Genomic DNA, 24860 nt, shown 5'->3' on the forward strand with positions numbered 1-24860 from the left:
TCAAAATAGGGTACCCCTGTTTCGGATCCTTCTTTGACGGTCTCACCGGCCAAATCCCCACCATCATAGCCCTAAATCCAGGAAATGAAGCACAAGGGGCTTCCCTCAGTCCGACGGGATGCTCCGGCGACCTTTCCGGCGAGAAATTGGAGGAGGAAATTCACGAGCAACTCGGACAAACACGCACGGATCCAAAGCTTCTTCTCCCGATTTATGGGGGATCTTCACCGAAGGGAGGAGAGGCTTTATGGCTTCCTCCACCACCGGCCGACGCTTGGAATCGCCTCTCCCCGGCGCTCAAACCCCTCCGGCGAATCAACTCACGCCGCCGCCCCTCCTGCAACACTCCTCTTCCACGATCGTGCCTAGGGCACGATCGTAATAAAGGGTGCTGACCTAAAGATTGCTTTTGATAATCACAAAATTTTGAAGTATAATTACTAATATTTGTATTGCAAGAAGAAATATATTTATTTTGCAAAGAACATAACAAGTTGGAAGAATAGAAGAAGACCTCAAAAGCTCTCAAAAAGTTGAAAGAAAGTTATACTTCATTGGCCCAAGTTTCAAGTTCAAAGGATTCAAGTTGGAGGAGCAAATTCAAAGAAAGATTCAAAAAAATAGTCCTCGAGTCGACTCCTAGAAGTTCAGAGTCGACTCTGGCACTCTGGAGTTTTAAGAAACAGTGCTCGAGTCGACTCCAGGACTCTACGAGTCGACTCCGACTGAGAACAGACAAAGAGACAAAGAGTTGATTTTCAGCGCTACAATGCTCGAGTCGACTCCAGCTACAGCCGAGTCGATTCCCAACTACAGTGCCGGCAAACTCCTATTCACGAGTCGACTCCTGCTTCAGCCGAGTCAACTCCTACTTCAGCCGAGTCGACTCGAGCACGCTGGGAGGCATAACGGCTAGTTTTTTCTCGACTCCAACAACTCTATTTTTGTCTCTAACGGCTAGATTTTTGTTCCCACGCCATCCAAAGCTATAAAATCAAGGAAAGAGCTAGGGGAGAAGTTAAGAAAGTGGGAGAGAACACATAGGAAAGAATTTCAAAGAGATTTCAAGAGAAACCTCCCAAAAGCATAAAAGGGCCATTCAAAGCAAAAGAGAGAGAAGAAGAGTATCCGAGTGAATTCCAAAGCTTCCTCTCCAATTGTGTGCTGCCTCAGTGATCCTCTACCTCGTGCGAAATCAGAAAAGGGTCAAGTAAAGAAGAAGCCGAGTTCCTTCATCTATAAAACTTGTTTGAGGGCTTCTCTTTACTCTATTTGTTTACATTGTTATATCTGCTTGTTTAAGAAGCTTGTATTTATTTTAAACTCTTGTTCTAATACCTTGTAACTTGATTCAATCAAGGGATTGAATCAAGGGGTTAAGGTTTATTGGTGAGCCAAAGAAAAAACCAACGGTGTAAGATTGTGGTTGGTGAACCGGAGAAAACCAACTGGGTTTGATTGTGAACCCGGAAAAACAATCGGTTGGTTCTAGTCGGTGAGCCTGTTAAAACCGATCGAGTTCGTTGTGATCTCGTGAAAATAACAAGTTAGGTTGTGAGCTTGTAAAACAACCGGCTGTAATCTGAGGAATTATAGTGAAATTTCCAAGAGGTCTTGAAAAGTGGATGTAGGTGATAAGTGCTAAAAATACATAAATTAACCCATTTATTATAGCACTTATCATTTTTATTATGCACATATTTCACTCTAAAAAGATATATTTCCCTTCAACGTTGCATTCTAGTAATTTGTCAAAAGTAATTTAGGTTTGTTTGATTTTGGATCGAATTCAACGTATGCAGGTTGGGTCAAACCCATCATCTGGTTCATAACCATGAAGCCTGATCACGCTAGAGCACACGTTGCAACCAATCCGAGTCCCTCTCTAGAGCTCGTTCAAAGAATAAAGCCGGGATCTCCCGCGCCTCACGAATCATTTTCTCATCCCATGAAGCATGCTCTTATCCCCTCATGAATCCAGCCTTACCCCTTGCTTCGGAACAAAGTCTCTAGTGTCCACATCCCATGTTGTTCTCATACCTTCCACGTCATTCCTCTTCTGAACCAAGTCATCTTCCCTTCGGTCCGCATGAACCCAGCAACCGCATTCATCCCACGATGCAACTTCATCCTCCCAAGCTTCCCAGCCTCAAAACACCCATCTTCCCTAGAAGCTAGCAGCCGTCCGCGATTCAAGGCCCCTTTCGGATCATCTCCCAGCCGTCCCAGGTCCCGTTCAGAATCCAAACTCCCACGTCTCCGTATTCATCCTCATCCTCCCGAATCATCTGATCGAGCTTCATCTCCCAGCTCATCTTATCTTCATCTTCCGAATCAAGCTCATCCCAAGTTCACGTGCTCACCTCCCCTATTCTGAGTCCATCCTATATCCAAAGCAGCCTTATCCCACGGACCAACCATCAGCCGAATCATCTACGGATTCATCCCATCGTCCAAGCTAATCGACTCCTCCACGTCCTTCCCAGATCCCGTATCCCACGAACAAAATCAAGCCAGCTTCTTCCGCTAGATTCCACGCTCATCACGTCCACGTTGATCTAGTCTTCATCTCAGCCGTAGATAACATCCCAACATCTTCCAGCAAATTTCGGAATCCCAGCTGCCAGCCGAGTCCCAAGCATCCAGCTTCATCTCTTCCGCATTCCAACTCCCTAGCCCTCCTTCTATCTCGGTTCATCCTTATCTTCCCGTTCACGTATCCTCCAGCATCATCTTCTCAGCTCACGCATCTTCCTCGCATGCATCCCATCGTCTCTTCATCACGGATCGAGCAAATCTGGGCGTCTGTTCTCAACCCGAGCTTCACGGATCATCTTCCATCCTCCCCTATTCCGATTTGTCCTCTGCTTCCGGATGAGAGCGAGCAGCTGCCTCCACGTGAGCGTCTTCCCATCACGAGCTTCACAACCGCGGATCCAGCGAATCAAATCAAGCAACCTCCCGATGGCTTCCTTCTATTATTCACAAGATGAATACCAGCAGCGATCATCACTATCCCCTGTGTTCCCAGCTCGCCCACACTTGTTCCAGCCATCCGAGATCCTCTCAACATCCATGGTCTCCTCCAAATCCCAGCTTATCTTGCCAATGTCCAGAAGAGATGAAGCCTCCACGAGCTTATCTTCCCACTCGGAAGATCCTATCTAGAGAGGGAAACAAGAGGGCTTGTGAAGGCTATAAAAGGGGAGGAGACGGATCCCATGAAAGCATCTTTCGGAGGTTGAATCCCATAGAAGACAATAGGGAGAGAATACTTTTGGGTATTATGGGAAGACTTCCCATGGAAAGAAAAAAAAATGAAATGGAACGAAGGAGGGGAGGGGGAAACAGAGCTTCTTCTACCATCGCATCATCACGCTTCCTTCTCCGACTAAAGACACCAGCCATGCCGTCTTCATCCTTCTTCACTGCCGTCGTCCACAATTCCATGGAAGGCTGAACCCTTCTCTAGGGCTGGATGCAGCCCTAGCAAAGGAAGACGGGTTTTGTTTATTTAATTTCATATTCTTGGAATTGTATAGACATTCTTGTTCTTAATAAATATCCTTTTACCTCATGCTTAAATTTTGTAATTTCAAGTATGAAGTCTATACAAAAGTTTTTCATAATCATTGAAGTAAAAATAAGATAGTTCATGCTTAAGGAAGATGCGATGTGCTACCATCTTAGATTAGGGTAGACATTTCATACTAACTAAAGATGGATTATGCCTAAATTACTTTTGTGAAATTTTATTCAAATGCTTATTAGGCTTGTAGCCGATCTGCATAATAATCCAAGAATGAAATAAATTACAAATAACCCTTATTCCTGAGTTAGTGGTGAATTCCTTGCCCTAGGTTTCTCCCAACTGATATTATTATCAATTATATTTTTATTAAATTTCTTAGTTTAATTTTCTTTACAAACTCTCCTTTTTAAATATTTTAATAAAACAACTGTACCCCAATTCCTGTGGATCGATACCCGTAATCACTATCCTATAAGGTACCTGCTATTGCGTGGTCTTTAAAGTTGACTATCAATTTTTGGCGCTGTTGCCGGAGATTGCTAGCATAGTTGTTTTTCTTTTCATAAATTAAACTTTCAAAATATATATATATATATATATAAAATAAAATAAAAATATTTTCTATTTTTACTTTTCTTATCTCCTTCTCTCTAAGGAGGTTTGTTTGAATAGGGAATTTATTAAGAAAAGTCTACATAGCTCTAAATTCATGACATTGGCATTATCATATATATTTTTTTATGATGTTTCCAAGAATTTTCATAAATTCTGAAGGGGGTAGAGCTTTCCCTCTCCACTCCACTTGATATAGTGCCACATCTTCAAAATGCTTGAAAACAAAGTTGCTTCCTGATACATTATTATCATTGAACTTTCCAATCGAGCATACGGAAACTTGGAAGAAAGCATCATCCCACTATTCTTCATTAGCCTCAGGTAAGGCTAGATGACTAATATAGCTTACATACCCTTCTTCAACAGTTTGTCCTAGTGTCCTATATATTAAAAAAAAAAAAAAAAACTTAGCAAGTTTGTTTTTTTTCTTCCTATAGGATTTAGGCCATTCAGACCAGCCCACTTCTATTCTATTTCTAGGTATTTATGAATATAAGCTTAGCCAGCCTATAATTCTATAATTTTGTTGGTTGTATTGGCCCAATCTATATATGAATCCAATAAAATTTTCAGCCCAATCATCCAAACAGGCTCTAAAATATCTCACTACCTTAAAAGTTCTGATGTAGATTATATCGATTGTGGGTATGCAACCTTATCATTTCTCATGTTTTGTGGTATGCATGCACAGTCATATTGATCAACAATTTTCACTACCTATTTAAGGAAATAAGCTTATTCGCATAAGAAAGACTCTTTATAAGGACAAAAACAGTAATGCTGTCACATGGAGATCACACAGCTAAAACAAAATAAATTCACCATGCATCATGGGAAGCCATAAGCGAACATCGCCAGGATGAAAATGAGACTGAAATGTGCAATTACGAAGATCACCTACAAAAGGATGGTGCCCAACACATAACGGAGAGTCATAAGACTTGGAGGTCAGCAGAACTAACGTTTTATTTTATTTCCAAACCTTCTATTTCTTCATAAAAACACTATTTTAATTGCAAGGACACAATAATTTTGTATACCACGAGCACAAAGGCAGGCTTGCAATAGTGCATGTAGATATCTGGCAGCATAGTCTGCTCCCCTAAAAGCAACATCTAATTACTTCAGCTATATATCATTCAGATGGGCACGTAAGGAATAGCAATTAACCACAGAGGCGACTTCAAGCCCACGGCTGCCCCAAAGGACTCGTTCATGTCCAAATCATTGGGGCCCATCCCATTAGGGAGCTTCCAATCAAAATAGTAGAGCAGGTTGGCCAGGGCCATCTCCACCTGAGCCATGCCAAAGGTCATCCCCGGGCACATCCTCTTGCCTGCACCAAAAGGCATGTACTCATAGTTGCCACCTTTGTAGTCCACCGAGCTGCCATCGAATCTCTCAGGCCTAAAGCTCTCCGGGTCCTCCCAATACCTCGGATCCGTTGCCATAGCCCATGCATTGACCATAATCCTGCTCCCTGCAGGGATATCGTAGCCGTCCACTTGGCATCTCTCACGGCAGACTCTCGGCAGGAACAGCGGAGCCGGCGGGTGCAATCTCAGAGACTCTTTGATCACCAACTTCATGTAATGGAATTCATTGGTATCTTCCTCCTTGATCTTGGCCTTCCCCTTCAAAGCTTGCCTCAACTCTGCTTGAACCTTTTCCATTATCTCGGGGTGTCTCATTAACTCCGCCATCGTCCAGTCCAGCGTCGTCGATGATGTCTCAGTCCCTCCCCCGAACATATCCTACAAATAATTGAAAGATAGGTACTTGAAACAATATGTATTGCCATGCCTTTTATTTATTTATTTATTCATTTTTATAGAAAAAGCTAGATGCATAGTTAGGCATACTGACCATGATTACGGCCTTGATGCTGGTGAGCGTGAGGGGGAACTCAAGTCCACCATTTTCTTTTAGCTCTAAGAGAACGTCGACAAGATCTTCCCCTTGTTGCCGTTCCTCGTTGCTGCTATTTTTGGTTTCTCTCTTCCTTTCATGCTCCTTGATGATCTCCCCGAGGATCTCATCCATCTCCCGGTGACATTTTTTTAACCTTGAGCTGAGAGTGTCAATAAAGCTTAACGAGGGGAATAGATCAGCTACGCTAAATCCGGAGAGGAATTCAACGAGTTTCTTCATTGCTGAGATGAATCTCGGCCCATGCTTGCATTTTGTACCAAATACCACCCTCGAGGTCGTAGTATTGGATGCCAGGAGAAACATCTCACTGAGGTTAACTGGGGAATTGTTCATCGTGGAGATATATTCCACTAGGTTGGACATCTCCTCTTGTCGAAGTGTGCTGAAGGACTTGACACGCTTTGCACTCAGTAGTTCGATAACGCATATCTTCCGCAGCTCCCGCCAGTAGCTGCCGTAGGGCGCGAAGATGATGTCAGCGCCGTCATAGAACGCCTTGGACGCTAGTATTTTGTCCCGCGAGGCGAAGATGAGATCTTGGGTCTTCAGGATCTCTCTTGCCATCTCCGGGGAGGAGACGATAATGTGATCGACTTGTCCGAGCCTGAGGTGCATGAGAGGGCCATGCCGCCGCGACAGCTCACGGAGGGCACGGTGAGGGAGAGCTCCGAGCAAGTGGTGGAGGTGACCTATTATAGGGAGCTTCCATGGGCTCGGAGGCAGCTTTCGTGTTGCTGTGGATTTGGTTAACTTTATCACTATGAGTACAAAGAGGAGGAAGGCGAAAAGGATGGGTAAGGAAGGGAGCTGGAGTTCCATGGCTGGTGCTCTGATGCTTTTGAGTGTAATGTGCTCTGATGCTCTTCTTAATTTATAGGGGGCATACGATTCTAGTGTCGTAATTCTTTTTGTTTCTTTTTTTTGAAGATAAAGGAGGCTGTAAAGGGCCACCCAATAGTGTTGTAAAAATTAAAGGAGTAATATCATGCACGTTGCTTTGATTCGCCACCATTGTTCAACGGAAGTGACGGAGAGCCACGAGACTAAACTATAGCAGTACTGAAAGTGATGGTCAAGTTTTTCTTCTAGTGAGACGAAAAAATGATCAAGGTTTGATGGGAAAAAGTAATGATGCAATTGTTTAAGTGAAAGTCGAAGCGATTATTGAAGACTAATGAAGCTTCAAAATTTCCGCAAACGATGTTGACTTTTGCTCTTATTCTTGATCTTTAACGCCTTCGTATGGCTGTGGTTCGTTTGCTGGTTACTTTTGACGGTGACCTTACGTTGTCATTTGAGTGGCTTTTGGACTTTTGGGTGGGGCAATGGGACGGCTTTTGAATCTGATACTGGCAGGGTGCGGTAGTGTCAGATTTTAAGTTGGAAAAGCTTGTTTCTAATTATTGTTGTGTGTGTTGAGCTGCTAGTGGGGTGGTTCTATATACACCCCCCTATTGCTCAGGACACCCCCCAAAAATTAAAAAAAAATTAAATACTCTCTACACCCCCCATTTGCTAAGGACACCCCTAAAAAATTAAAAATTCCTAAATTACCCCCCACCCTCCCCACCCCCTCACCTAAATTGCTCTCTACACCCCCCAAACCCCCCCCACCCCGGTCTTCCCCTCCAAAACACCTCGCCAACGCCCAAAACCCCCCCGTTCTCCCTTCTCCCTCTCGTCGCCGGCATTCTCCCGATCTCCGACCACCTCGCCGACTTCTCCCGGAACCACCTCGCCGGCTTCTCCCGAAATTTTTTTTTCACGGTTCGTGCTCCGTTCGGCACTGGATCGCCGAACAAAAGGCTTCTGTTCGGCTGAACAGTGCCGAACAGCAACCCTCAACCGAACAGATCTGTTCGGCTGCACAGTGCCGAACAGAAGGCTTCTGTCCGGCACTGTTCAGCCGAACAGAAGGCTTCTGTTCGGCGATCCAGTGCCGAACGGAGCACGAACCGTGAAAAAAAAAAATTTCGGAAGAAGCCGGCGAGGTGGTTCCGGGAGAAGCCGGCGAGGTGGTCGGAGATCGGGAGAATGCCGGCGACGAGAGGGAGAAGGGGGAACGGGGGAGGAGGGGTTTAAGGGGGGTTTGAGGGGTGTTTTTTTTTTTTCTTTTCAAAACGAAACGGAGGAGGAGGAAGGGGGGTGTATGAGAAAATTTCAAGGGCAATATGGTAATTACACTAAAGGTTAGTTTGGGTATTTTTTTTTTGGTTTTTGGGGGTTGTCCTGAGCAATAGGGGGGGTGTATATAGAACTACCCCTGCTAGTGCCGTGTCTTAGATGCTGTTTGGGCGTCAGTTTACAATATTCCTTGGAAAAATGAGCCAATGGTGGAAGGAAGGAAATTTTTGTCTCTAGCTTCTTTTTTTTTTTTTCCTTGTCTCTTTCTTTTCTTCCTCTTGGCACAGTTTTTTTTTTTTGATTTTTCTAATAAGGTTTTGAAAAAGAAAAAAAAAACTTTCTTTTTTTATAAAAAAATTAATTAAGAGAGGAAAAGAAAACCTCACCTGCGTAGCAATCCCACTGGGCCCCTTTCCACCACGAAATGTTCGATGAAGGCCGCAAGTTTTCCGCGTACCCTTCCGACCCATGGGCTCCTCCCACTGGGATCAACACCCATGTATGAGTATAATACCCATGTGTGAGTACGTCACCCCAGTGCCACCTCAGTACCAGCAGACCAGAAGCACTTCCACCGGCAACATCCAAGCGTGAGGCATCCGGTCTCTGAATTTAATCGATGCCTGCGCGTTTTGAACCTGGACCACCCCAGTGGAACACAGAACCCCGTTCCATCTATGCTACCACCTTGGTGAAGAAAAAAAACTCTCTCACTGCATGTACTTAAGAATAAGATCTCAAAAAATTTCATAAAGAAATAATCGTTCAGATGGTCCTATAGTTTTATTTTTTTTATTTTTTATTTTTTTGGATCACGGGCTCCATGAAGGTCAGGGTTAGTTTTTTCGTTGAATTTTCTATCTTCATTTGTATCTTCCCCTCACCCTCAGTCAAAGATTAGATTCATTCAAAGGAGAGACTAGTAAAGTTTGAATCCAAAATTTCCACTTGCCAGCTTTGATCAGTTTCCCACTGATAGGAATGTGGCCAAGTCTCGGGTGTAACAATCAAAGAAAGAATATATTACCGTTAGCCATGCCTTTTAATTAGCTCCGTGTATTTAGAATCTAGGGTCTCGTGTTCTTGACCGTAACGAAAGAGAGGTTCAATGACGTGACAAGAGAAGGTAAGCCGCAATTATAGTATAGGACCAAGTGATAAACGAAAAAAAGCCAGTGTTGATTTTGTTGCGCTTAAAATTGGCGACGTGCGTGCACTTCAATTTGAACTCTGAACTCTGAAGCATACTTGTCTGCTGGTTTATTCAATTTATTTGGGAATGTAGGTGATTGATAGCTACTTGAGGTGATTTTGAGTATTCCAAAATTAATGTTCTAGGTTGAACCTTGACTAATGTTACCCACGAACCATGGGTCATGGTGTATGAGCAAGAGTTTAGACCAAATAGATCCCCTAGTTGCTTCCAAGAACCATACAGTCGCTAAGAGTTTAGACCAAATAGATCCCCTAGTGCCGGGTCGTTGGGGATGTTAGAGTTTCAGTATAAAATACTACTAGGATAAAGTGTGTCAATGGTGTGGAGAGCCTCGGCATAGGCAGGAATGCGATACTATGGATAGCCTAGTCACAACTAAGAATGTGATGCTATGCAGAGCCTTACCTTGGGCAAAAATTTGGTACTGTGGTTTATCGATCACGAGCTAAAGCATGGTTGTGGTGTTATGCCCCGAGCGCGGAGCGCGACAAACGCCGCACACCTGCACGGCGGATTGTACAAGCATGCAAGGCTGCAGATCATATCAAAGCAATGACAAATTTTTAAATTTATTTTTTAATAATTTATTCAAAGCAAACTTCTAAGTTTCAAAATACCATATGTCAACATAAATTAATCAAATACTCTAACTAGTATATCTAAAATGCCAATAACTGAAATAATCATCAGAAAATTTAGTGCACTCCCTAAGTCCCGAGTGATTGGGTGTCCATACATCTGGATATGAAAAACAAAAAAAATATGATAATGAGCTACACTAGCCCAGCAAGCAACATAACATCCAAGAGTGAGATCAAAGCATACCAAATATTTAATCAAAACATAAAATAATGACTGAAGAATAAATCATAAATAGCATAATTTTTTTTGAAATTTATTATTATTTTCACAAAAACTCTGATACTAAAATTCCAACATCAATAGGCTATGGCCACGTAACCCAGTGGCATGGGTCGCACAAAGTGCCAAAAACTACCATTATTAACCATCGGTAGCAACGGTGTTCAAAAATCACTATTTTAATCATCGGTGGCAAAGTGTCTAAAAATCACTATTCTAATCACCGGTGGCAAGGTGTCCAAAAACCACTATTTTAATCACCAGTGGCGTGGTGTCAAAACCGGTTACTCATAGATTACAAGTCGACAGGGCCAACGAATAATCTTCATTGGTCGGGCCAGATTATAGTCATGCTGAGAATACATATATGTATACAAAATAAATTTTTCATAATTTGCCCAATTACATTTTTCAGATATCATAACATATAACATAAGTTTTAAATGATTATTAATATGCTTGATCCATTTAACTAATTACAAAACATATATCAAAATTAAATCCACTAATAATTACTTAACCAAGTACTTTGGAAAAATATACTTTGAAGTATTAAGTTACTTACTTCTTTTCGCTTTAAATCCCACTTCAGAGAAACATGTCAGATACACCTATTTAATATCATTAAAATATTATTAATTTTTAATATCATTTCAGAAATCAAAATTAAATACTACTGTCCCATGCCCCAAATCAGGTTGGTCAGATAATAGTACCCGATTGCTTAGGTCAGTCTGAGCCAAAAAGATTCAATGAGTCAGGTAAAGATCAAAAGCGGCCAAATCTAATTGGGGTTGAAGTAATGGCCAGTCTACCGTTCGGATGCCGGGGCAGTTTACGGTCTCCAAACTGGTTCAACTTGGATCTAAGCAACAAGAATAACAAGGCTTATACTAGGATCCCCAAGCATGTTTATAAAGAGAAAAAAGAGAGGAGAGAGAATCTTAGCTTAGGTCTGGATTTGGTCTAATCCTAGTCTTGGGGTTGGTCCAAGTGGTTCAGATCGACCATCAAAGAAAAAGTCTAGACCTAGTAGAATGTGGGCTTGCTTAAAAAGAGAAAGAGATATACGATCCAAGGCTAGTTAAGCTTTTGGGCTTGATCTGCATAATTAGGTCCAATCCGAGGCTTGGCCTATTTAGTCTAATTTGACCAAAATCAAAAAGAGATATTTGGCCTGGGTTGCCTGGATCAATTTGGTCCAAAATGAACGGACTCGGCTCACAATGGATAAAAAGGGCCCAAACGGAATACGACCCACAATAGATGAGCGAGGCCCAAAATGAATAATCATGGCCCAAAATGAATACGGCCTACAGTGGACACGACCCAACAAAGTGAATAAAGCCCAACAGGTATACAACCCATAATGGGCACGGCACAACAGGATGAGGGCCCAAACTTGGCCCATGATGGACACGACCCAACATAGTGAATAGGGTCCAACAGAGCCCAAAAGGTATGCAGCCGACAATGGGCACAACCTAACAGGATGAACCCCACAATGGACACAGCCCAATAGAGTGAATAGGGTCCAACAGGACCCAAAAGATATACGGCCCATAATTGGCACAACCCAATAGGAAGAATAGGGGCCAAACTCGGCCCACTATGGATACAGTCCAACAGAGTGAACAAGGCTCAACAAGGCCCAAAATGGGTACAACCCAACAAGAGTCAAAATGGGCATGACCCAAAGAGTGGATAGGGCCCAAAATGGGCACGACCCGACAGAGTGAACAGGGCCCAAAATGGGTACGGCCCATCAAAGCCCAAAATGAATGAACTGGGCCCAAATTCGAATAGGGCCCAAATGAATAATCACGGCCCCATCACGGCCCAAAATAGGGGTTCTTCACCCCGTTGAGAAAACAAGGAAGGAGGAAAAACAGGAAGAGAGGTAGGAGGGAAGAGGAAGCTCTGATGGTGGTTGGACTTGGGTTGCTGGAGGTCAATGGCCACCCGACTGCAGTGGCAGCCAGCGGCCGTTGTAGTGGCCGGAGGGGAGGAAGGAATCAAGAACAATCTTAGTTGGGTCCGAAACAGATTATCTAAGAATAGAAGAACAAGGAGAAGGGGAGCTCCCCGGTGAGTATACGGAGGGAACGGATCTCGGCCGAGGGTGGCTCAGTTCGACGGTCCCGCTGCGGATCTCACAGTGGTGGCTTGAACACGATCTTGAAATAGAGGAAAACATGGATCACAGAAAGGTCTTTGGACGACACTCGATCGGGGTGGCATGCCAACCATCGGAGGAGGAGTAGAAGGAGAGGGTGGAGAGAGAGGAGAGAAGGCTCGGCGGTGGTGGCTTGGAGGATGAGGAATTCATAGGTGGGTTTCAGTTTGTTCACTATCGTGATTCTTGCGGCGGTTGAGCAAAATCGGCAGCTGTTCAAGCTGCCGTAAAATGGCCACAGGGCAGCCGTGGGGTTGCCGCGGAGCGCCCGCGACGCCTCCGCTCCATCTCGCTCGAGGAAGGTGGAGCGGGGGATCGCGATCGCGATCCCCTATTTCGCTTCTTCTATTGGGCCAAAGGCTGGAGTCGGTTGGGCCTGCCGACTTCAGCCCATTAATGCCCTATTCTCACACGTGGCAAGTATAAAATCGTAAAGGTAATTAGAAGTTCTTGATGTGAAAACTCGAAAATGCCACTGAGACTGATCTTGTTAATCTGATGACAATAAAATATTTATTTAGCACTATTAAGTGTAACTATTATCAATGACACATGACTAATATATCGAGTTTATTGACTTTACAGATATTTGATTCAAGTCGAGTTGATCTTGAGTATTACTTTTTTCTTATCGAGTCGAGTTTGAGCTTGGATATTAAGGCTCGACTAATCTTGAGTATTTTTAATTGAATTGGGGAGCATCTAGCTACTCGACTCAGCTCAGCTCGATTGCACCCCTTTTTATAATCAAGGCACGTTTACTAACTTCTATAAATCCCCTTTTAGCTGTGTACTTGTACTCATTAGTATCAAGGATGCCTAAAGAGATGAGATTCCTCTTCAAATCAAAACATGCCAAACATTAGTTAAGTTTCTCATAACACCACATGCATTTTAATTCAAACTGTCCCTTTTCCAACTGTGTTAATTGGGGCATTATTGCCCATCAACACAACTTTACTGTCAATTGATTCATATATGGAGAACCATTCTATTGGGATATATGTAGTAGAAAGAACCTAAATTTAGAATCCATTCATCTTTGGATCTAACTCCATTAGTCACTGTGGGAATGTTTTCAGTACCATCAGAAACACCATTTGCTACATTGGCTTCTGCGGATTTTGCCTTCTCTTTTTGATCCTTATAATGCTTAATTTTTAACTTATAATAATTAGTCTTAATATATATTTGCCTATAACAATAATGACAAGTCAAACTCTTATGTTTGGACTTCGATCTGGACTTACATCTACTACTATCTGAGCACCGTTGACTAGACCTTCCTTGAGCTACTAAGACTCCGTTTGGGGGAGCTTTTGATAGTATAGCTTTTGGAAGTATAGCTTTTATAAAAAGCTATTTGTTGTTTGGTAACTACATTTTTAAAGTATTGTGGAACTTTAACATGTGTTTGGTAAATAAACTGAGAAAGTACTTTTGGCATGACAAAATGACCATAAAAGATATTATATAGTATTATACAATAGAGCATAATAAAATATAATACAATAATAAAGATATAAAATATTATAATTATATCACATAATACATTTTGTGCAATTATTCTATTTTATTATGGATATTTTCGTTCAAAAAAAAATTATAACTCAAAACAGTTTTTCGATAATTTCATATAGTGCTTTTTCGGGGAAACTCCAAAATGGAGGGCCAGAATGTGGTTTTTGGCCCTCCAAAAGCTCTCCCAAATGAGGTCTGAGCTTTCCGACCTTCACTTTAGCTACTAAACTCTTATGCTTCCTTTCTATCTTACTCGTCTTCATTCCGCAACAATGTCATGCTAAAGCTAAGCTGGTTAAGTCAAGGTTTGGAAGCATATACAATTTGGCAGCAATTATGATGCTAAACCTATCCAAATCAACTTCTTTGATGCCTGTCATCTAACTAATCTATGTTTGTTTTTCCAAGGTAAGAGAGTATTGTTGCAGAAATTATGATGAAAAAGCTAGCATAAGTTTTTTCGCTCAGAGATTTCTTGTCACATGCAGTAACTTTTTTCTACAAAAGGTTAGCAGCAAGTTCAAAAAAAAAAATCAGTGCCCACAAGTTTCCGCTTACAAAGAATAAATGAAAGTTCTTTTCTTCTTCCTTGGATGCAGAAGATTGAGGCAAAAGTTTCATACGCAACAGGAAGAAATTGTAGTGGCAGCCATTGCCAATTTGGTTGAGCTGGCATGGGAATAGTCAAAGTGGAAACTTCAAATTTTCCACGTGCCAGCTTTGATCAGTTTCTCATTGATAGGAGTGTGGCCAAGTCTGGGGTGTAACAATCAACTTGAATAGACGTCCAATTTGAAAATCCAAGGATTACCGTCAGAATTAGCCATGCTTTTTAGCTTCGTGTATTTATAATCTAGGGCCTCGTGTTCTTGACCGTAATGAAAGTGGTTCAACGACGTGACAAGAGACTCAGCAATCAGGTAAGCACCAATTATAGTGTAGGACCAAGTGATAAAACGAAAGAAAGCTTCGAAGTCCCCTTGAGTAACTTTCTTGTTGAAGCCATTGTTGATTTTGTTGCGCTTGGAATTGGCAACGTGTACTTCAATCTGAACTCTGAAGCATACTTGTATGCTGGTTTATTCAATGTATTTGGAAGTAGGTGCTTGATAGCCACTTGAGCTGATTTTAAACCTAGACTAATGTTACCCACGAGCCATGGTTCATGGTGTATGAGCAAGAGTTTAAACCAAATAGATCCTCTAGTTGCTTAGAAGAACCATACAGTCGCTAAGAGTTTAGAACATAGGAGGTCCAAGATCCTTCATCTCAAAATGTTGACTAAGAAAGTGCTTAAGTTCTGAAATGCCCGTAATATCATCCTGGTGCTTAAGGTCTGAAATATCTATTTTTTATCTACAGTGGTGCTTCATAGAAAGGATTGGGTTGTGTACTGATGCAGAATGATAAGGTTATTGCTTATGCCCCTCGATAGCTAAAGCTATATGAAGAAAATTACCTCACTCATGCTCTTGAACTTGCTGCTGTGGTGTTTGCATTAAAAACTTGGAGATATTACTTATATGGTGAATTTTGTAAGGTGTACACTGATCACAAAAGTTTAAAATATCGCTTTAATTGGAAGGAACTCAATATAAGACAGAGAAGATGGTTGGAGTTGCTTAAAGATTATGATTTGTGGTTGCTCAATATATAGACATTATCATCCGGAAAAAGCTAATGTGGTTGCTGATGCACTGAGCAGAAAATCTATGAGTAATATTGCTGCTTCACTCACATCTCGGAGGGACATTTTGGAAGATCTGAGAAAAGCAGAAATCAAGGTAAGTTGGCATGATCTTGATATACATTTGGCTAAGTTGTATGTCCAACCTAACTTAATAGAAAGGATCAAGATTGCCGAAGTAGATGACCCTCAACTGCAAAAGATAAAAAATGATGTTGATTCAGGTTCTCAGTCAGAGTTTAGAATGTATGAGGATGGATCATTAAGATTTAAAAATAGAATTTGTATTGTAAATGATTCTGAATTAAAAAGAGAAATTATAGAAGAAGCTTATAGCACCGGATATATAGTGCATCCTAGGATACTAAGATGTATAAGAATTTTGAAAAACATATTTTGGTGGAATAATATATAGAGAGAAATTGCACAGTTTGTAGCACGATGTCAGACTTGTCAGCAGGTTAAGGTAGAATGTAAGAGACTGGCTAGATTGTTGCATGCTATTTCAGTTCTTGAATTGAAGTAGGAACACATTACAATGGACTTCGTCTCTCGGATTGTAGACAGATTGACAAAGTCATGATGCTATATGGGTGGTTGTAGACAGATTGACAAAGTCAGCTCACTTTTTGGCTTTTAAAGTAGGAATGATATTGGAAAAGTTTGCAGAACTCTATATTGAACAGATAGTGTGGTTGCATGGGGTACTTGTATCCATTATTTTTGATAGGGACTCACAGTTTGTATCTCATTTTTGGGGTAGTCTACATGAAGCTTTGGGGACCATACTTAGCTTCAGCAGAGCTTTTCACCCTTAGACTGATGGCCAGTCGGCAAGGATCATTCAAAATTTGGAAGATATGCTGAAAGCTTGTGCGATTGATATGAGAGGTTCTTGGGACCGTCACTTGTCTTTGGTTGAGTTTGCATATAATAACAGTTACAGACAAGTATTTAGATGGCCCCTTATGAGGCTCTATATAGAAGAAAGTGCAAATCTCCTATCTGCTGGAATGATGTAGGTGAAAGAAAAATTATGGGTCTCGAGATTGTTTAGCAAACAGTAGAGAAGTTCTAGCTAATTAGAGAATGCCTCCGGATAGCTCAGTGCAGACAGAAAAGCTATGAAGATAATAGAAGGCAAAAGATAGAATTCTAACTTAGAGATAATGTATTTTTGAAAGTATCTCCTACTAAGGGGTAATGCGATTTGTAATTTGTGGAAAACCCAGTCTGCGTTATGTGGGACTCTTTGAGATTCTGGAAAGAGTTGGAGCTGTTGCATACAGATTGACACTTCCACCTTCACCATGTGGAGTTCATAATGTATTCCATGTTTCCATGTTAAGAAAGTATGTTCCAAATGCAGGCAACATGGTGAAAATAGCTCTTTTGTAGCTCATAGAAGATTTGACATATGATGAGCAGCTTGTACGAGAGGTTATTATCAATGGGAGGCTATTATCAATGTGGTGGAAATAGCTCTTTTGCAGCTTAGAGAAGACTTGATATATGATGAGCAGCCTGTACGTGTGGTTGATCAAAAGGAACAAGTATTAAGAAGGCGCACGATTCTTTATCTCATGGTCTAGTGGAGTAATTACTCAAAATGAGAGGTTACTTGGGAACTAGAGGATGAGATGAAGAAAAAATATTTGGACCTTTTTGCAAGTTAAGGTATGTTAAATTTCAAGGACGAAATTTTTTTAGAAGGGGAGGATGTGAGGACAGGCCCTGAATGGGCCATATTAGGATGAAGTTAGTAGACCCGAACGACTTTAGCTCGGGGCCTGAGGAGAAGCCAGAACAAAGAATCGCAATCGTTTTGCTCTGCACCTTCTTCCTTGGAGCGATGAGGCCGTGGAGTTGTGGCCGACTTAGAAAGGCTGCCGGCTGTCCATTCGGAAGCCCTCTCTATAAAAACCCCTCGACACTTAGATTAATCCACCATCCTCTCCTTTCTCCTTCTCCTCCTCCGGTGGCCAGCGTACCACCCCGACCAAGCACTACAGCCTAAAGCTTCCATTTCTCCCTCTATCCTATCCGAGTGCTCTGTTCTGAGACTCTTCCCTATTTCGAGCACCACCGCCACTAGTCAACCAGCCGAGCTGTCCTCGGCCGAGGTCTTTCTTCTTCTTCGGTGGCCAGCATGCCACCTAGTCAATCGCCACCACTTGAAGACCTCTCTCTCCCTCTTGATATCTCATTTTTCTGTCGCACTATTTTCTAGACCAAGAACCACCGTCGTCCTTTTTTCGGAAGCCGCCATCACCCTCCTTCCGTCGGAAGCCACCATCACCCTCCTTCCGTCAGAAGCCGCCACCGCCATGAGATCCATCGCTGCCGTCGTCTGTCGGTGAGTCCCCTACCTTGCCGTGCATCCTCCTTGGCTGAGGAAGCTTCCACCTTGGGTATCTAGGGGCGCTGCCCTTCCCTCCTTTCTCTTCTGTTCCCTGCCCATTCCTAGTCGAGCGACCGTGGCACCGTGCCGCAAGTCGTGCCACTGTTTCGCAGGCCATTGTTAGAAGTATGCTCTAGAAGCCAACGTGGTTGACGCATATTTGTAATCTGAGGCATAAATTTGTAATTTGACACTTATTAATAAATAAAATTGGGCAATTTATTTTTCATTCATGTTTGTATGTGTCCATGAATCGTCTAAAAAATTAATAGATGATGACACATAATTTCAAGAAGTTGAGAATTTGAGGCATGTGTCATTAGGGATTAATTTCTAAATGCTCCTGATCGATGGATCCATCACGAGGGACGGTGATCGATCTGCTGAAATTAGTGCACAGATCACTTAGTCAGATGGACGAGTTTCGAGTCCACGGTGTAGAGATACTGGAGTGATTATGCAAGTACTTGTTAGAGAACAAGGTACTGAGCGTGACCAAAGATAGTAGTCACATGGATGTCTATCCACTCGTCAGTGACTACTTATGCTACAGTTGTATGACTGGTCCTTTGACCTGCGATGCCTCAGCTATTCACTGTGAGATTGCTGTAATTTGACGAGCATGTGAACTTGGGCCCTAGTCATTCGGGTCCTTGTAGTGCGAATTGGCTGCAGTAGGTTCATTTTGGAATAGAGTTGCATCTAAATGGGATCTATCTAGATTAGGAGTGATCCTATGTGCTTTATGAGACTGAGTTCGATAAATTCCTGGCCAGGTATTTTGGAAAAAGAATTTTCAATATCTCGAACTGGAAGTCGTATAAATTTGATATATGACAGACGATGGGGTTTGACGAGATATCCATAACCTCCGTCACGTCGGGATCCATGATAGAGGGACTGTATCATACGCTAACTGCACCAAGAGATTTAGATATTTCATTCTGCTGGGTTGCCACCACATACTGCTAGGTGTCACTACTGGATTGTGAGATTCGAAGGCATTCACTTGGTGATCAGTGAACCCTAAGAGTAGAACTGAAATCGTTTCAGTCCACTGAAAGGAGTTTCAGTGATATTGAGATGGAGATCTCAATATTTCTCACTACCAGTCAGAATAAAACCTACAGGGTCACATACATAGAGGATTTAATTAGTCAGACTATCATAATTATGATTTGGAATCATAATAGAAATCAATCATCAATATGATTGGTGATTGAATTAACCCACTAAGTGTTAGTGAGTTAATGAAAAAAGAATTAAGTGGAATTGATTGTAATTGAATTGCAATTGGGCTGATTTAATGAGCCAAATCAAATTGGGTTCAACCCAAATTGATTTGGGTTCATGATTGGGTCAATTTGATTAAACCAAGGTTTGTGCGGATTTTAAAGACCACATGTTGTCGTAGGATGAATATGACTTAAGTCATGTTCACACTATGCAGACTTTAAAGTCCACATGGCGTCGTAGGATGCATGCTCCCAAATTAATTAATTCTCCTAATGAGATTAGGAATCCTAATGTGATTAGAAAATTAATTAATTGATTAAATATACACATGTCATGCATCTATGAGCACAAGGATTGGACACTTGGCATTAATCCAAGGGTGGGTTATAGTCCCATACTCCTAATAAGATTAGGAGGAGCCCTAAACCCAATCTATAAAAGGATAGCAAGGGAGAAGTTATGAATTAATTCTCTCCTCTTTCTCTCCACGCCTCCTCTTCTTTCTTCCTCCTCCACGGCAGCAAGGGATCTTCATCCTCCTCTTCTTCCACGGTAGCAAGGCAAGGAAGATCCACGTGCAAGGTTCCTCCTTTCTCTTCCTCCATCGCGAGCAAGGTTGAAGAAAAAAGGGTTCTTTTTTAAGGAGGTATGTTGCAGATTTTTATCTTCTAATCTATATGATAGTCATGAGAGGTCTCTGCAAGGAGCTAGCACTTCGGTAAGACCCTATCTTAGATGATTAGGTTCTCGTGTGGATACCTATAGAGGCCGGACAATTGTGTGGCTCAAACAGGAACCTAGATAGATCATCAGGCTGCGGAGTTCTTCACCTGCAGAATTTTTGAAGATGAGATCCTCAAATTAATTTCTTCTGATTTTAGTTTCAGTTTTATGAATCTTAATCAACCTTCCTCAGATCCTAATCTCCCCTTCCTAATAAATTCAATGATCTTTTGAATTTGGATCTAGAAAATTTTTTGAATTCTACGATCCGAGGTGCGTTCATGCGATGAACGACGTCCCGTTCGAATTCCGCTGCGAACGTCGCATCGAACAGGGCGTAACTCAGCAGCCATGCCATTGCAAGACACCGACCAGGCCATCCCCAAGCCATTGACCACTCCTAGCTTTCTCTTCCCTCTTCCTTCTCTTTCTCATTCCTCCTTGTTTATGAGTTCAACGGGATGAAGAACTCTTTTGGACCCTGCTGGGCTGTGTCCATCATGAGCCGAGTTCAGGCCCTGTTCACCATATTGGGTCATGTCCATATGGGCCGAGTTCAGGCCCTATTCATCCTGTTGGGTTGTGTCCATTGTGAGCTAAATTCGGGCTCTATTCACCCCATTGGGCCATGTCCATTGTGGGCTTAGTTTGGGCCCTGTTCATTCTGTTGGATCGTGTCCATTGTAGGTCGTATTCATCTTGGGTCTATTCATCCATTGTGGGCCGTATTCATTTTGAGGCCGTTCGCCAGTAGTGTTGAAGTTTGACTTCTGAAATAATGTAAAAATTAATAATATTTTAATGATATTAAACATGTGTACCTAATCTATTTGTCTGAATTTAAAGCATGAAAATGTAAATAATGCTTCAAAGTGTCCAAGTTATTTGGTAAAATAATTATTAGTTGATTATTTTTTGATATATATTTTGTATTTAGTTAAACAGGTCAGGCATGTTAATAATCATTTTAAAATTATTTTATATATTATAATATCTGAAAAATATAATCTATGAGAAATCGGTTTCAATACGGCACCACTGGTGATTAGAATAGTGGTATTTGGACACCATTGCCACCAGTGGTTAATAATAATGATTTTTGGCACTTTGTACGACCCATGCCAGTGGGTTATATGGTCGTAGCCTATTGATGTTGGAATTTTGGTATCATTTTTTATGAAAATGATAATAATTTTTTTAAAAAAAAATTGTGTTTCTTGATAATTTATTCCTCAGTCAATATTTTACTTTTTAATTAAATACTTAGCATGCTTTGACCCCACATTAGGGTATTATGCTGCAAAGTGGGCTAGTGTAGCTCACTATCATATTTTTTCTATTTTTTTAGATTTAGATGCGTGATATTACGGGTCTGGAGAGTATGTTAGATTTTCTGAAGATGCTTTCAGTTAATGGTATTTTAGTCAGACTAATTAGAGTATTTAATTTGATTTATTTTGTTAGTTAGCACATGTTCGCATATGTTACATTAGAACTTTGTAAGATTGCTTTGAATAAATTATTGATTAAATAAAATTTTAAGATTTATTATTGCTTTGATATGATCTATTGCCTTGATTGCATGTATGGCCCGCTATACAGGTGTGCGACATCTATTGTGCTCCAGGTTCGAGGTGTGACACTAGCCAACCTACCAATCCAATTTTGGGGTGAATGTGTTTTAACTGCCGCTTATCATATTAACCGACTTCCTTCTCCTATATTAGGTGGTAAATCTTCTCATGAAATGTTTTGGATAAAAAACCCTCTTACTGCCATTTACGTACATTCGGATGTCTTTGTTTTGCTTATATCCAAGCCAAAGATAAATTTGGACCTCCCGCATGTAAATGCATTTTTGTAGGATATCCCTGTAGCTAAAAAAACTATCGTGTGTAAGACCTACTTGAGAAAAAAATATTCACTAGTAGGGATGTCATTTTTAATAAATTAGTTTTTCCATTTTCCAACACACCTCACACTTCTCGTTCTTTCCAATCACCAATTCTTTCTCACATTACTGATAATGGTGATGAACCTATAGTCTCGACTCCTTCAATTTATCTTCCATCTTCACCTACTTAGCCTTTTTCCACTTTTGATCAATATTCCATCGAACCAGATGATCTTTCTAAAACATCCGTCGATCCACCTCTAGAATGCGCCACTAGGATTTGATGTCCTCCCTAGTGGCTTCAAGATTTTCAGTGCTCTCAAGTTTCATCCTTTTCTTGCCCATACCGGAATAACCTTGTGACAAGTATTAAGTATCTACTCCAAAATTATCTTTTCTTCGACAAATTCTTTAGCTTTCACCATGCTTTTCTAGTTTCTATTTTCTCTTCTCATGAACCCAAGTTCTTTTCCTCAGAAATGAAATATGCTCACTAGAGTGATGCTATGGCCAATGAAATTATGGCTTTATAGTTTAATCACACTGGGACCGTGACGCCACTTCCACCAGGCAAATATGCTATTGGATGCAAATGGGTATTAAGATCAAATACAATTCCAACGGTAGAATTGAATGTTATAAAGTAAGACTTGTTGCTAAAGTCTACACTCAAGCTGACAACCTAGATTTCTATGAAACATTTGCTCCTAATACCAAATTGGTCATGGTTTGCTGTCTTATTGCCATTGCAGCTGCCAAATAATGGCATCAGTAGCAGCTTGATGTCAATAATGCCTTCCTCCATGGTGATTTAAATGAAGAAGTTTGCATGCTATTGCCATCAGATTTTTCTCGAAAGCAGGAGAAAAAAGAATAGTTAGTCTGTCGCCTCAATAAATCCTTATATGGTCTTAAACAAGCCTCCCATAACTGGTTTTTCAAATTCTCCACAACACTACTTCAGGCTGATTTCACTCAATTAGTTGCTGATTATTCACTCTTTACCCAAAAATTCAAGGGCAACATTACCATTGTGCTTGTTTATGTTGATGATATACTCATTACTGGCAGTGATCCTTCTTCCATTGCTTCCACTAAATCTTTCCTCCAAGGTCAATTTCAAATTAGAGATCTTGGCATACTAAAATACTTCCTAGGCATTGAAGTTGTAGGCTCTAGTAAAGATATTTTTCTCTCTCAACAGAAGTATACCTTAGATATTCTTGAAGATGTAGCTATTCTAAGTGCTAAACTAGTGCACACCCCGATGGAGCAAAAATTAAAAATATTACTTGATGTTGGTATGTCGTTTGATCTATCTCATAATCACTCATCCAGACATTACATTTCCTGACAATCTTCTTAGTCAATTTATGCAAGCACCATGCCAACCCTATATGGATGTTGCTCTTCGATTCTTAAGATACCTCAAATCATGCTCTGGCTTTGGTATTCTTATGCCTGCTTCGAACAACTTTCAACTCAGTGCTTATTGTGATGCTCAGTAGGCGACTTGGTCCACTAACCGTTCTTTCATAGGTTATTGCAACTTTTTTGATGATAGCCATATCTTATGGCATTAAAAAAAAAAAAATTACTGTCTGTCACTCCACCGCTGAAGCTAAGTATAGAGCAATGACCTCTACCACTTGTGAATTAGTCTGGGTCAAAACTCTAATCTCTGACTTGGCTATTCACCACCCTCAACCTATGTTTCTCAATTATGATAACCAAGTAGCACCTCTTATTGTTGTCAACCTGTCTTCTATGGATAGACAAAATACATCGAAGTAGATTGTCACGTCGCTTGGAAAAGACTACAAACAGGCACAATTCAGACCAAGTTTCTTCGAAGTAACAACCAACATGCTGATATATTTTATAAGGCATTGGGTCGTGATCATTTTTTTATCTGCTACTTAAGTTGGGTGTTAGAGATCTACACACATTAACTTGAGGGGCAATATTATAATTATCAAAATCATGCACAATCTCGCTTATTATAGTATGTATGATATTAGATATCATAGTTGCCACATATTGCATTCACAATCTTGGTCTATTCACTCAGATCAATATCCAAAATTTATGGGATCTAATTGTAATATTTAAATTTAGTATTTGTACCAAATCATAAGATTTTTGCTATTATATTATACTATATCTGGTCCTAGTATTATTCACATAATCATGAGATTTTATTACTATACTCTACTATATTTGGGAGTTCAACTTATATATAAAGCACACCAGTTCTATGAATAAAACAAGCAATTCATATTTTATTTTCAATACAAATTTCTCAACTATAAAGATCCAAAATTTCTGCAAACATGTTAACTTTTGTTCTTATTCTTGATCTTTAATGCATTCGTATGGCTGCGGTTCGTTTGCCGGATACGTTTGACGGTGACTTTACGTTGTTATTTGAATGGGGTTTTGGACTTTTCGGTGGAGCAATGGGGAGGTTAGACCAACTAGATCCTCTAGTTGCTTAGATGGACCAGATTCATTCAGAGGAGAGACTAGTAAAGTTGGACTCCAGATTAAACAGGTTCACGCTTTTTTGGTGGTGGGAGATTTTTAAGCTAGGTTCAAGCCACTCCCTTGTTTCAAGGTTGCAGGTAAACTTCCACCTCGCTTCCCTTCTATCTCACACGTCTTCAATCCGCAACAAAGTCCTGATAAAGCTAAGCTGGTTAAAGTCAAGGTTTGGAAGCACATACAATTTGGCAGTTATCCCCTCACCTTATTCAAATTTATTCCCTAACCACACTGAACCTTTCTACAAACCTATCCAAAAAAACTTTTCTGATGCCTGTCATCTAACTAATATAATTTTTTTTTTCCAAAGAAAGAGAGTATTGTTGCAGAAATTATGATGAAAAAACTAGCATAAGGTGTTCCGCACCTCAGAGATTTCTCTTCACATACAATAACTT

The 24860-nt window shown here is 40.9% G+C and overlaps 1 protein-coding gene across 1 annotated transcript; it reads right to left on the reverse strand.

Moving 5' to 3' along the window:
- Positions 1–5088: 5088 nt before the first annotated feature.
- Positions 5089–6930, reverse strand: LOC120113065 (premnaspirodiene oxygenase-like). Its single transcript, XM_039133762.1, has 2 exons — positions 6014–6930; positions 5089–5901 (listed from the first exon to the last, which is right to left on the reverse strand). The coding sequence occupies exons 1-2, from the start codon at positions 6896–6898 to the stop codon at positions 5287–5289; spliced, it is 1500 nt and encodes a 499-aa protein (XP_038989690.1). The 5' UTR covers positions 6899–6930; the 3' UTR covers positions 5089–5286.
- Between the last annotated feature and the right edge of the window lie 17930 nt (positions 6931–24860).

Source organism: Phoenix dactylifera, chromosome 14 (genome assembly GCF_009389715.1).
Source record: "Phoenix dactylifera cultivar Barhee BC4 chromosome 14, palm_55x_up_171113_PBpolish2nd_filt_p, whole genome shotgun sequence".
In the NCBI taxonomy this organism is placed as follows: domain Eukaryota; kingdom Viridiplantae; phylum Streptophyta; class Magnoliopsida; order Arecales; family Arecaceae; genus Phoenix; species Phoenix dactylifera.

Excerpts from the sequence above, each read along its gene's own strand:
- LOC120113065 (XM_039133762.1), bottom strand. The coding sequence starts at position 6,898 with ATGGAACTCCAGCTCCCTTCCTTACCCATCCTTTTCGCCTTCCTCCTC. Across the intron at positions 5,902-6,013 it reads GCATCAAGGCCGTAATCATG|GATATGTTCGGGGGAGGGAC; the intron begins GTCAGTATGCCT and ends AATTATTTGTAG.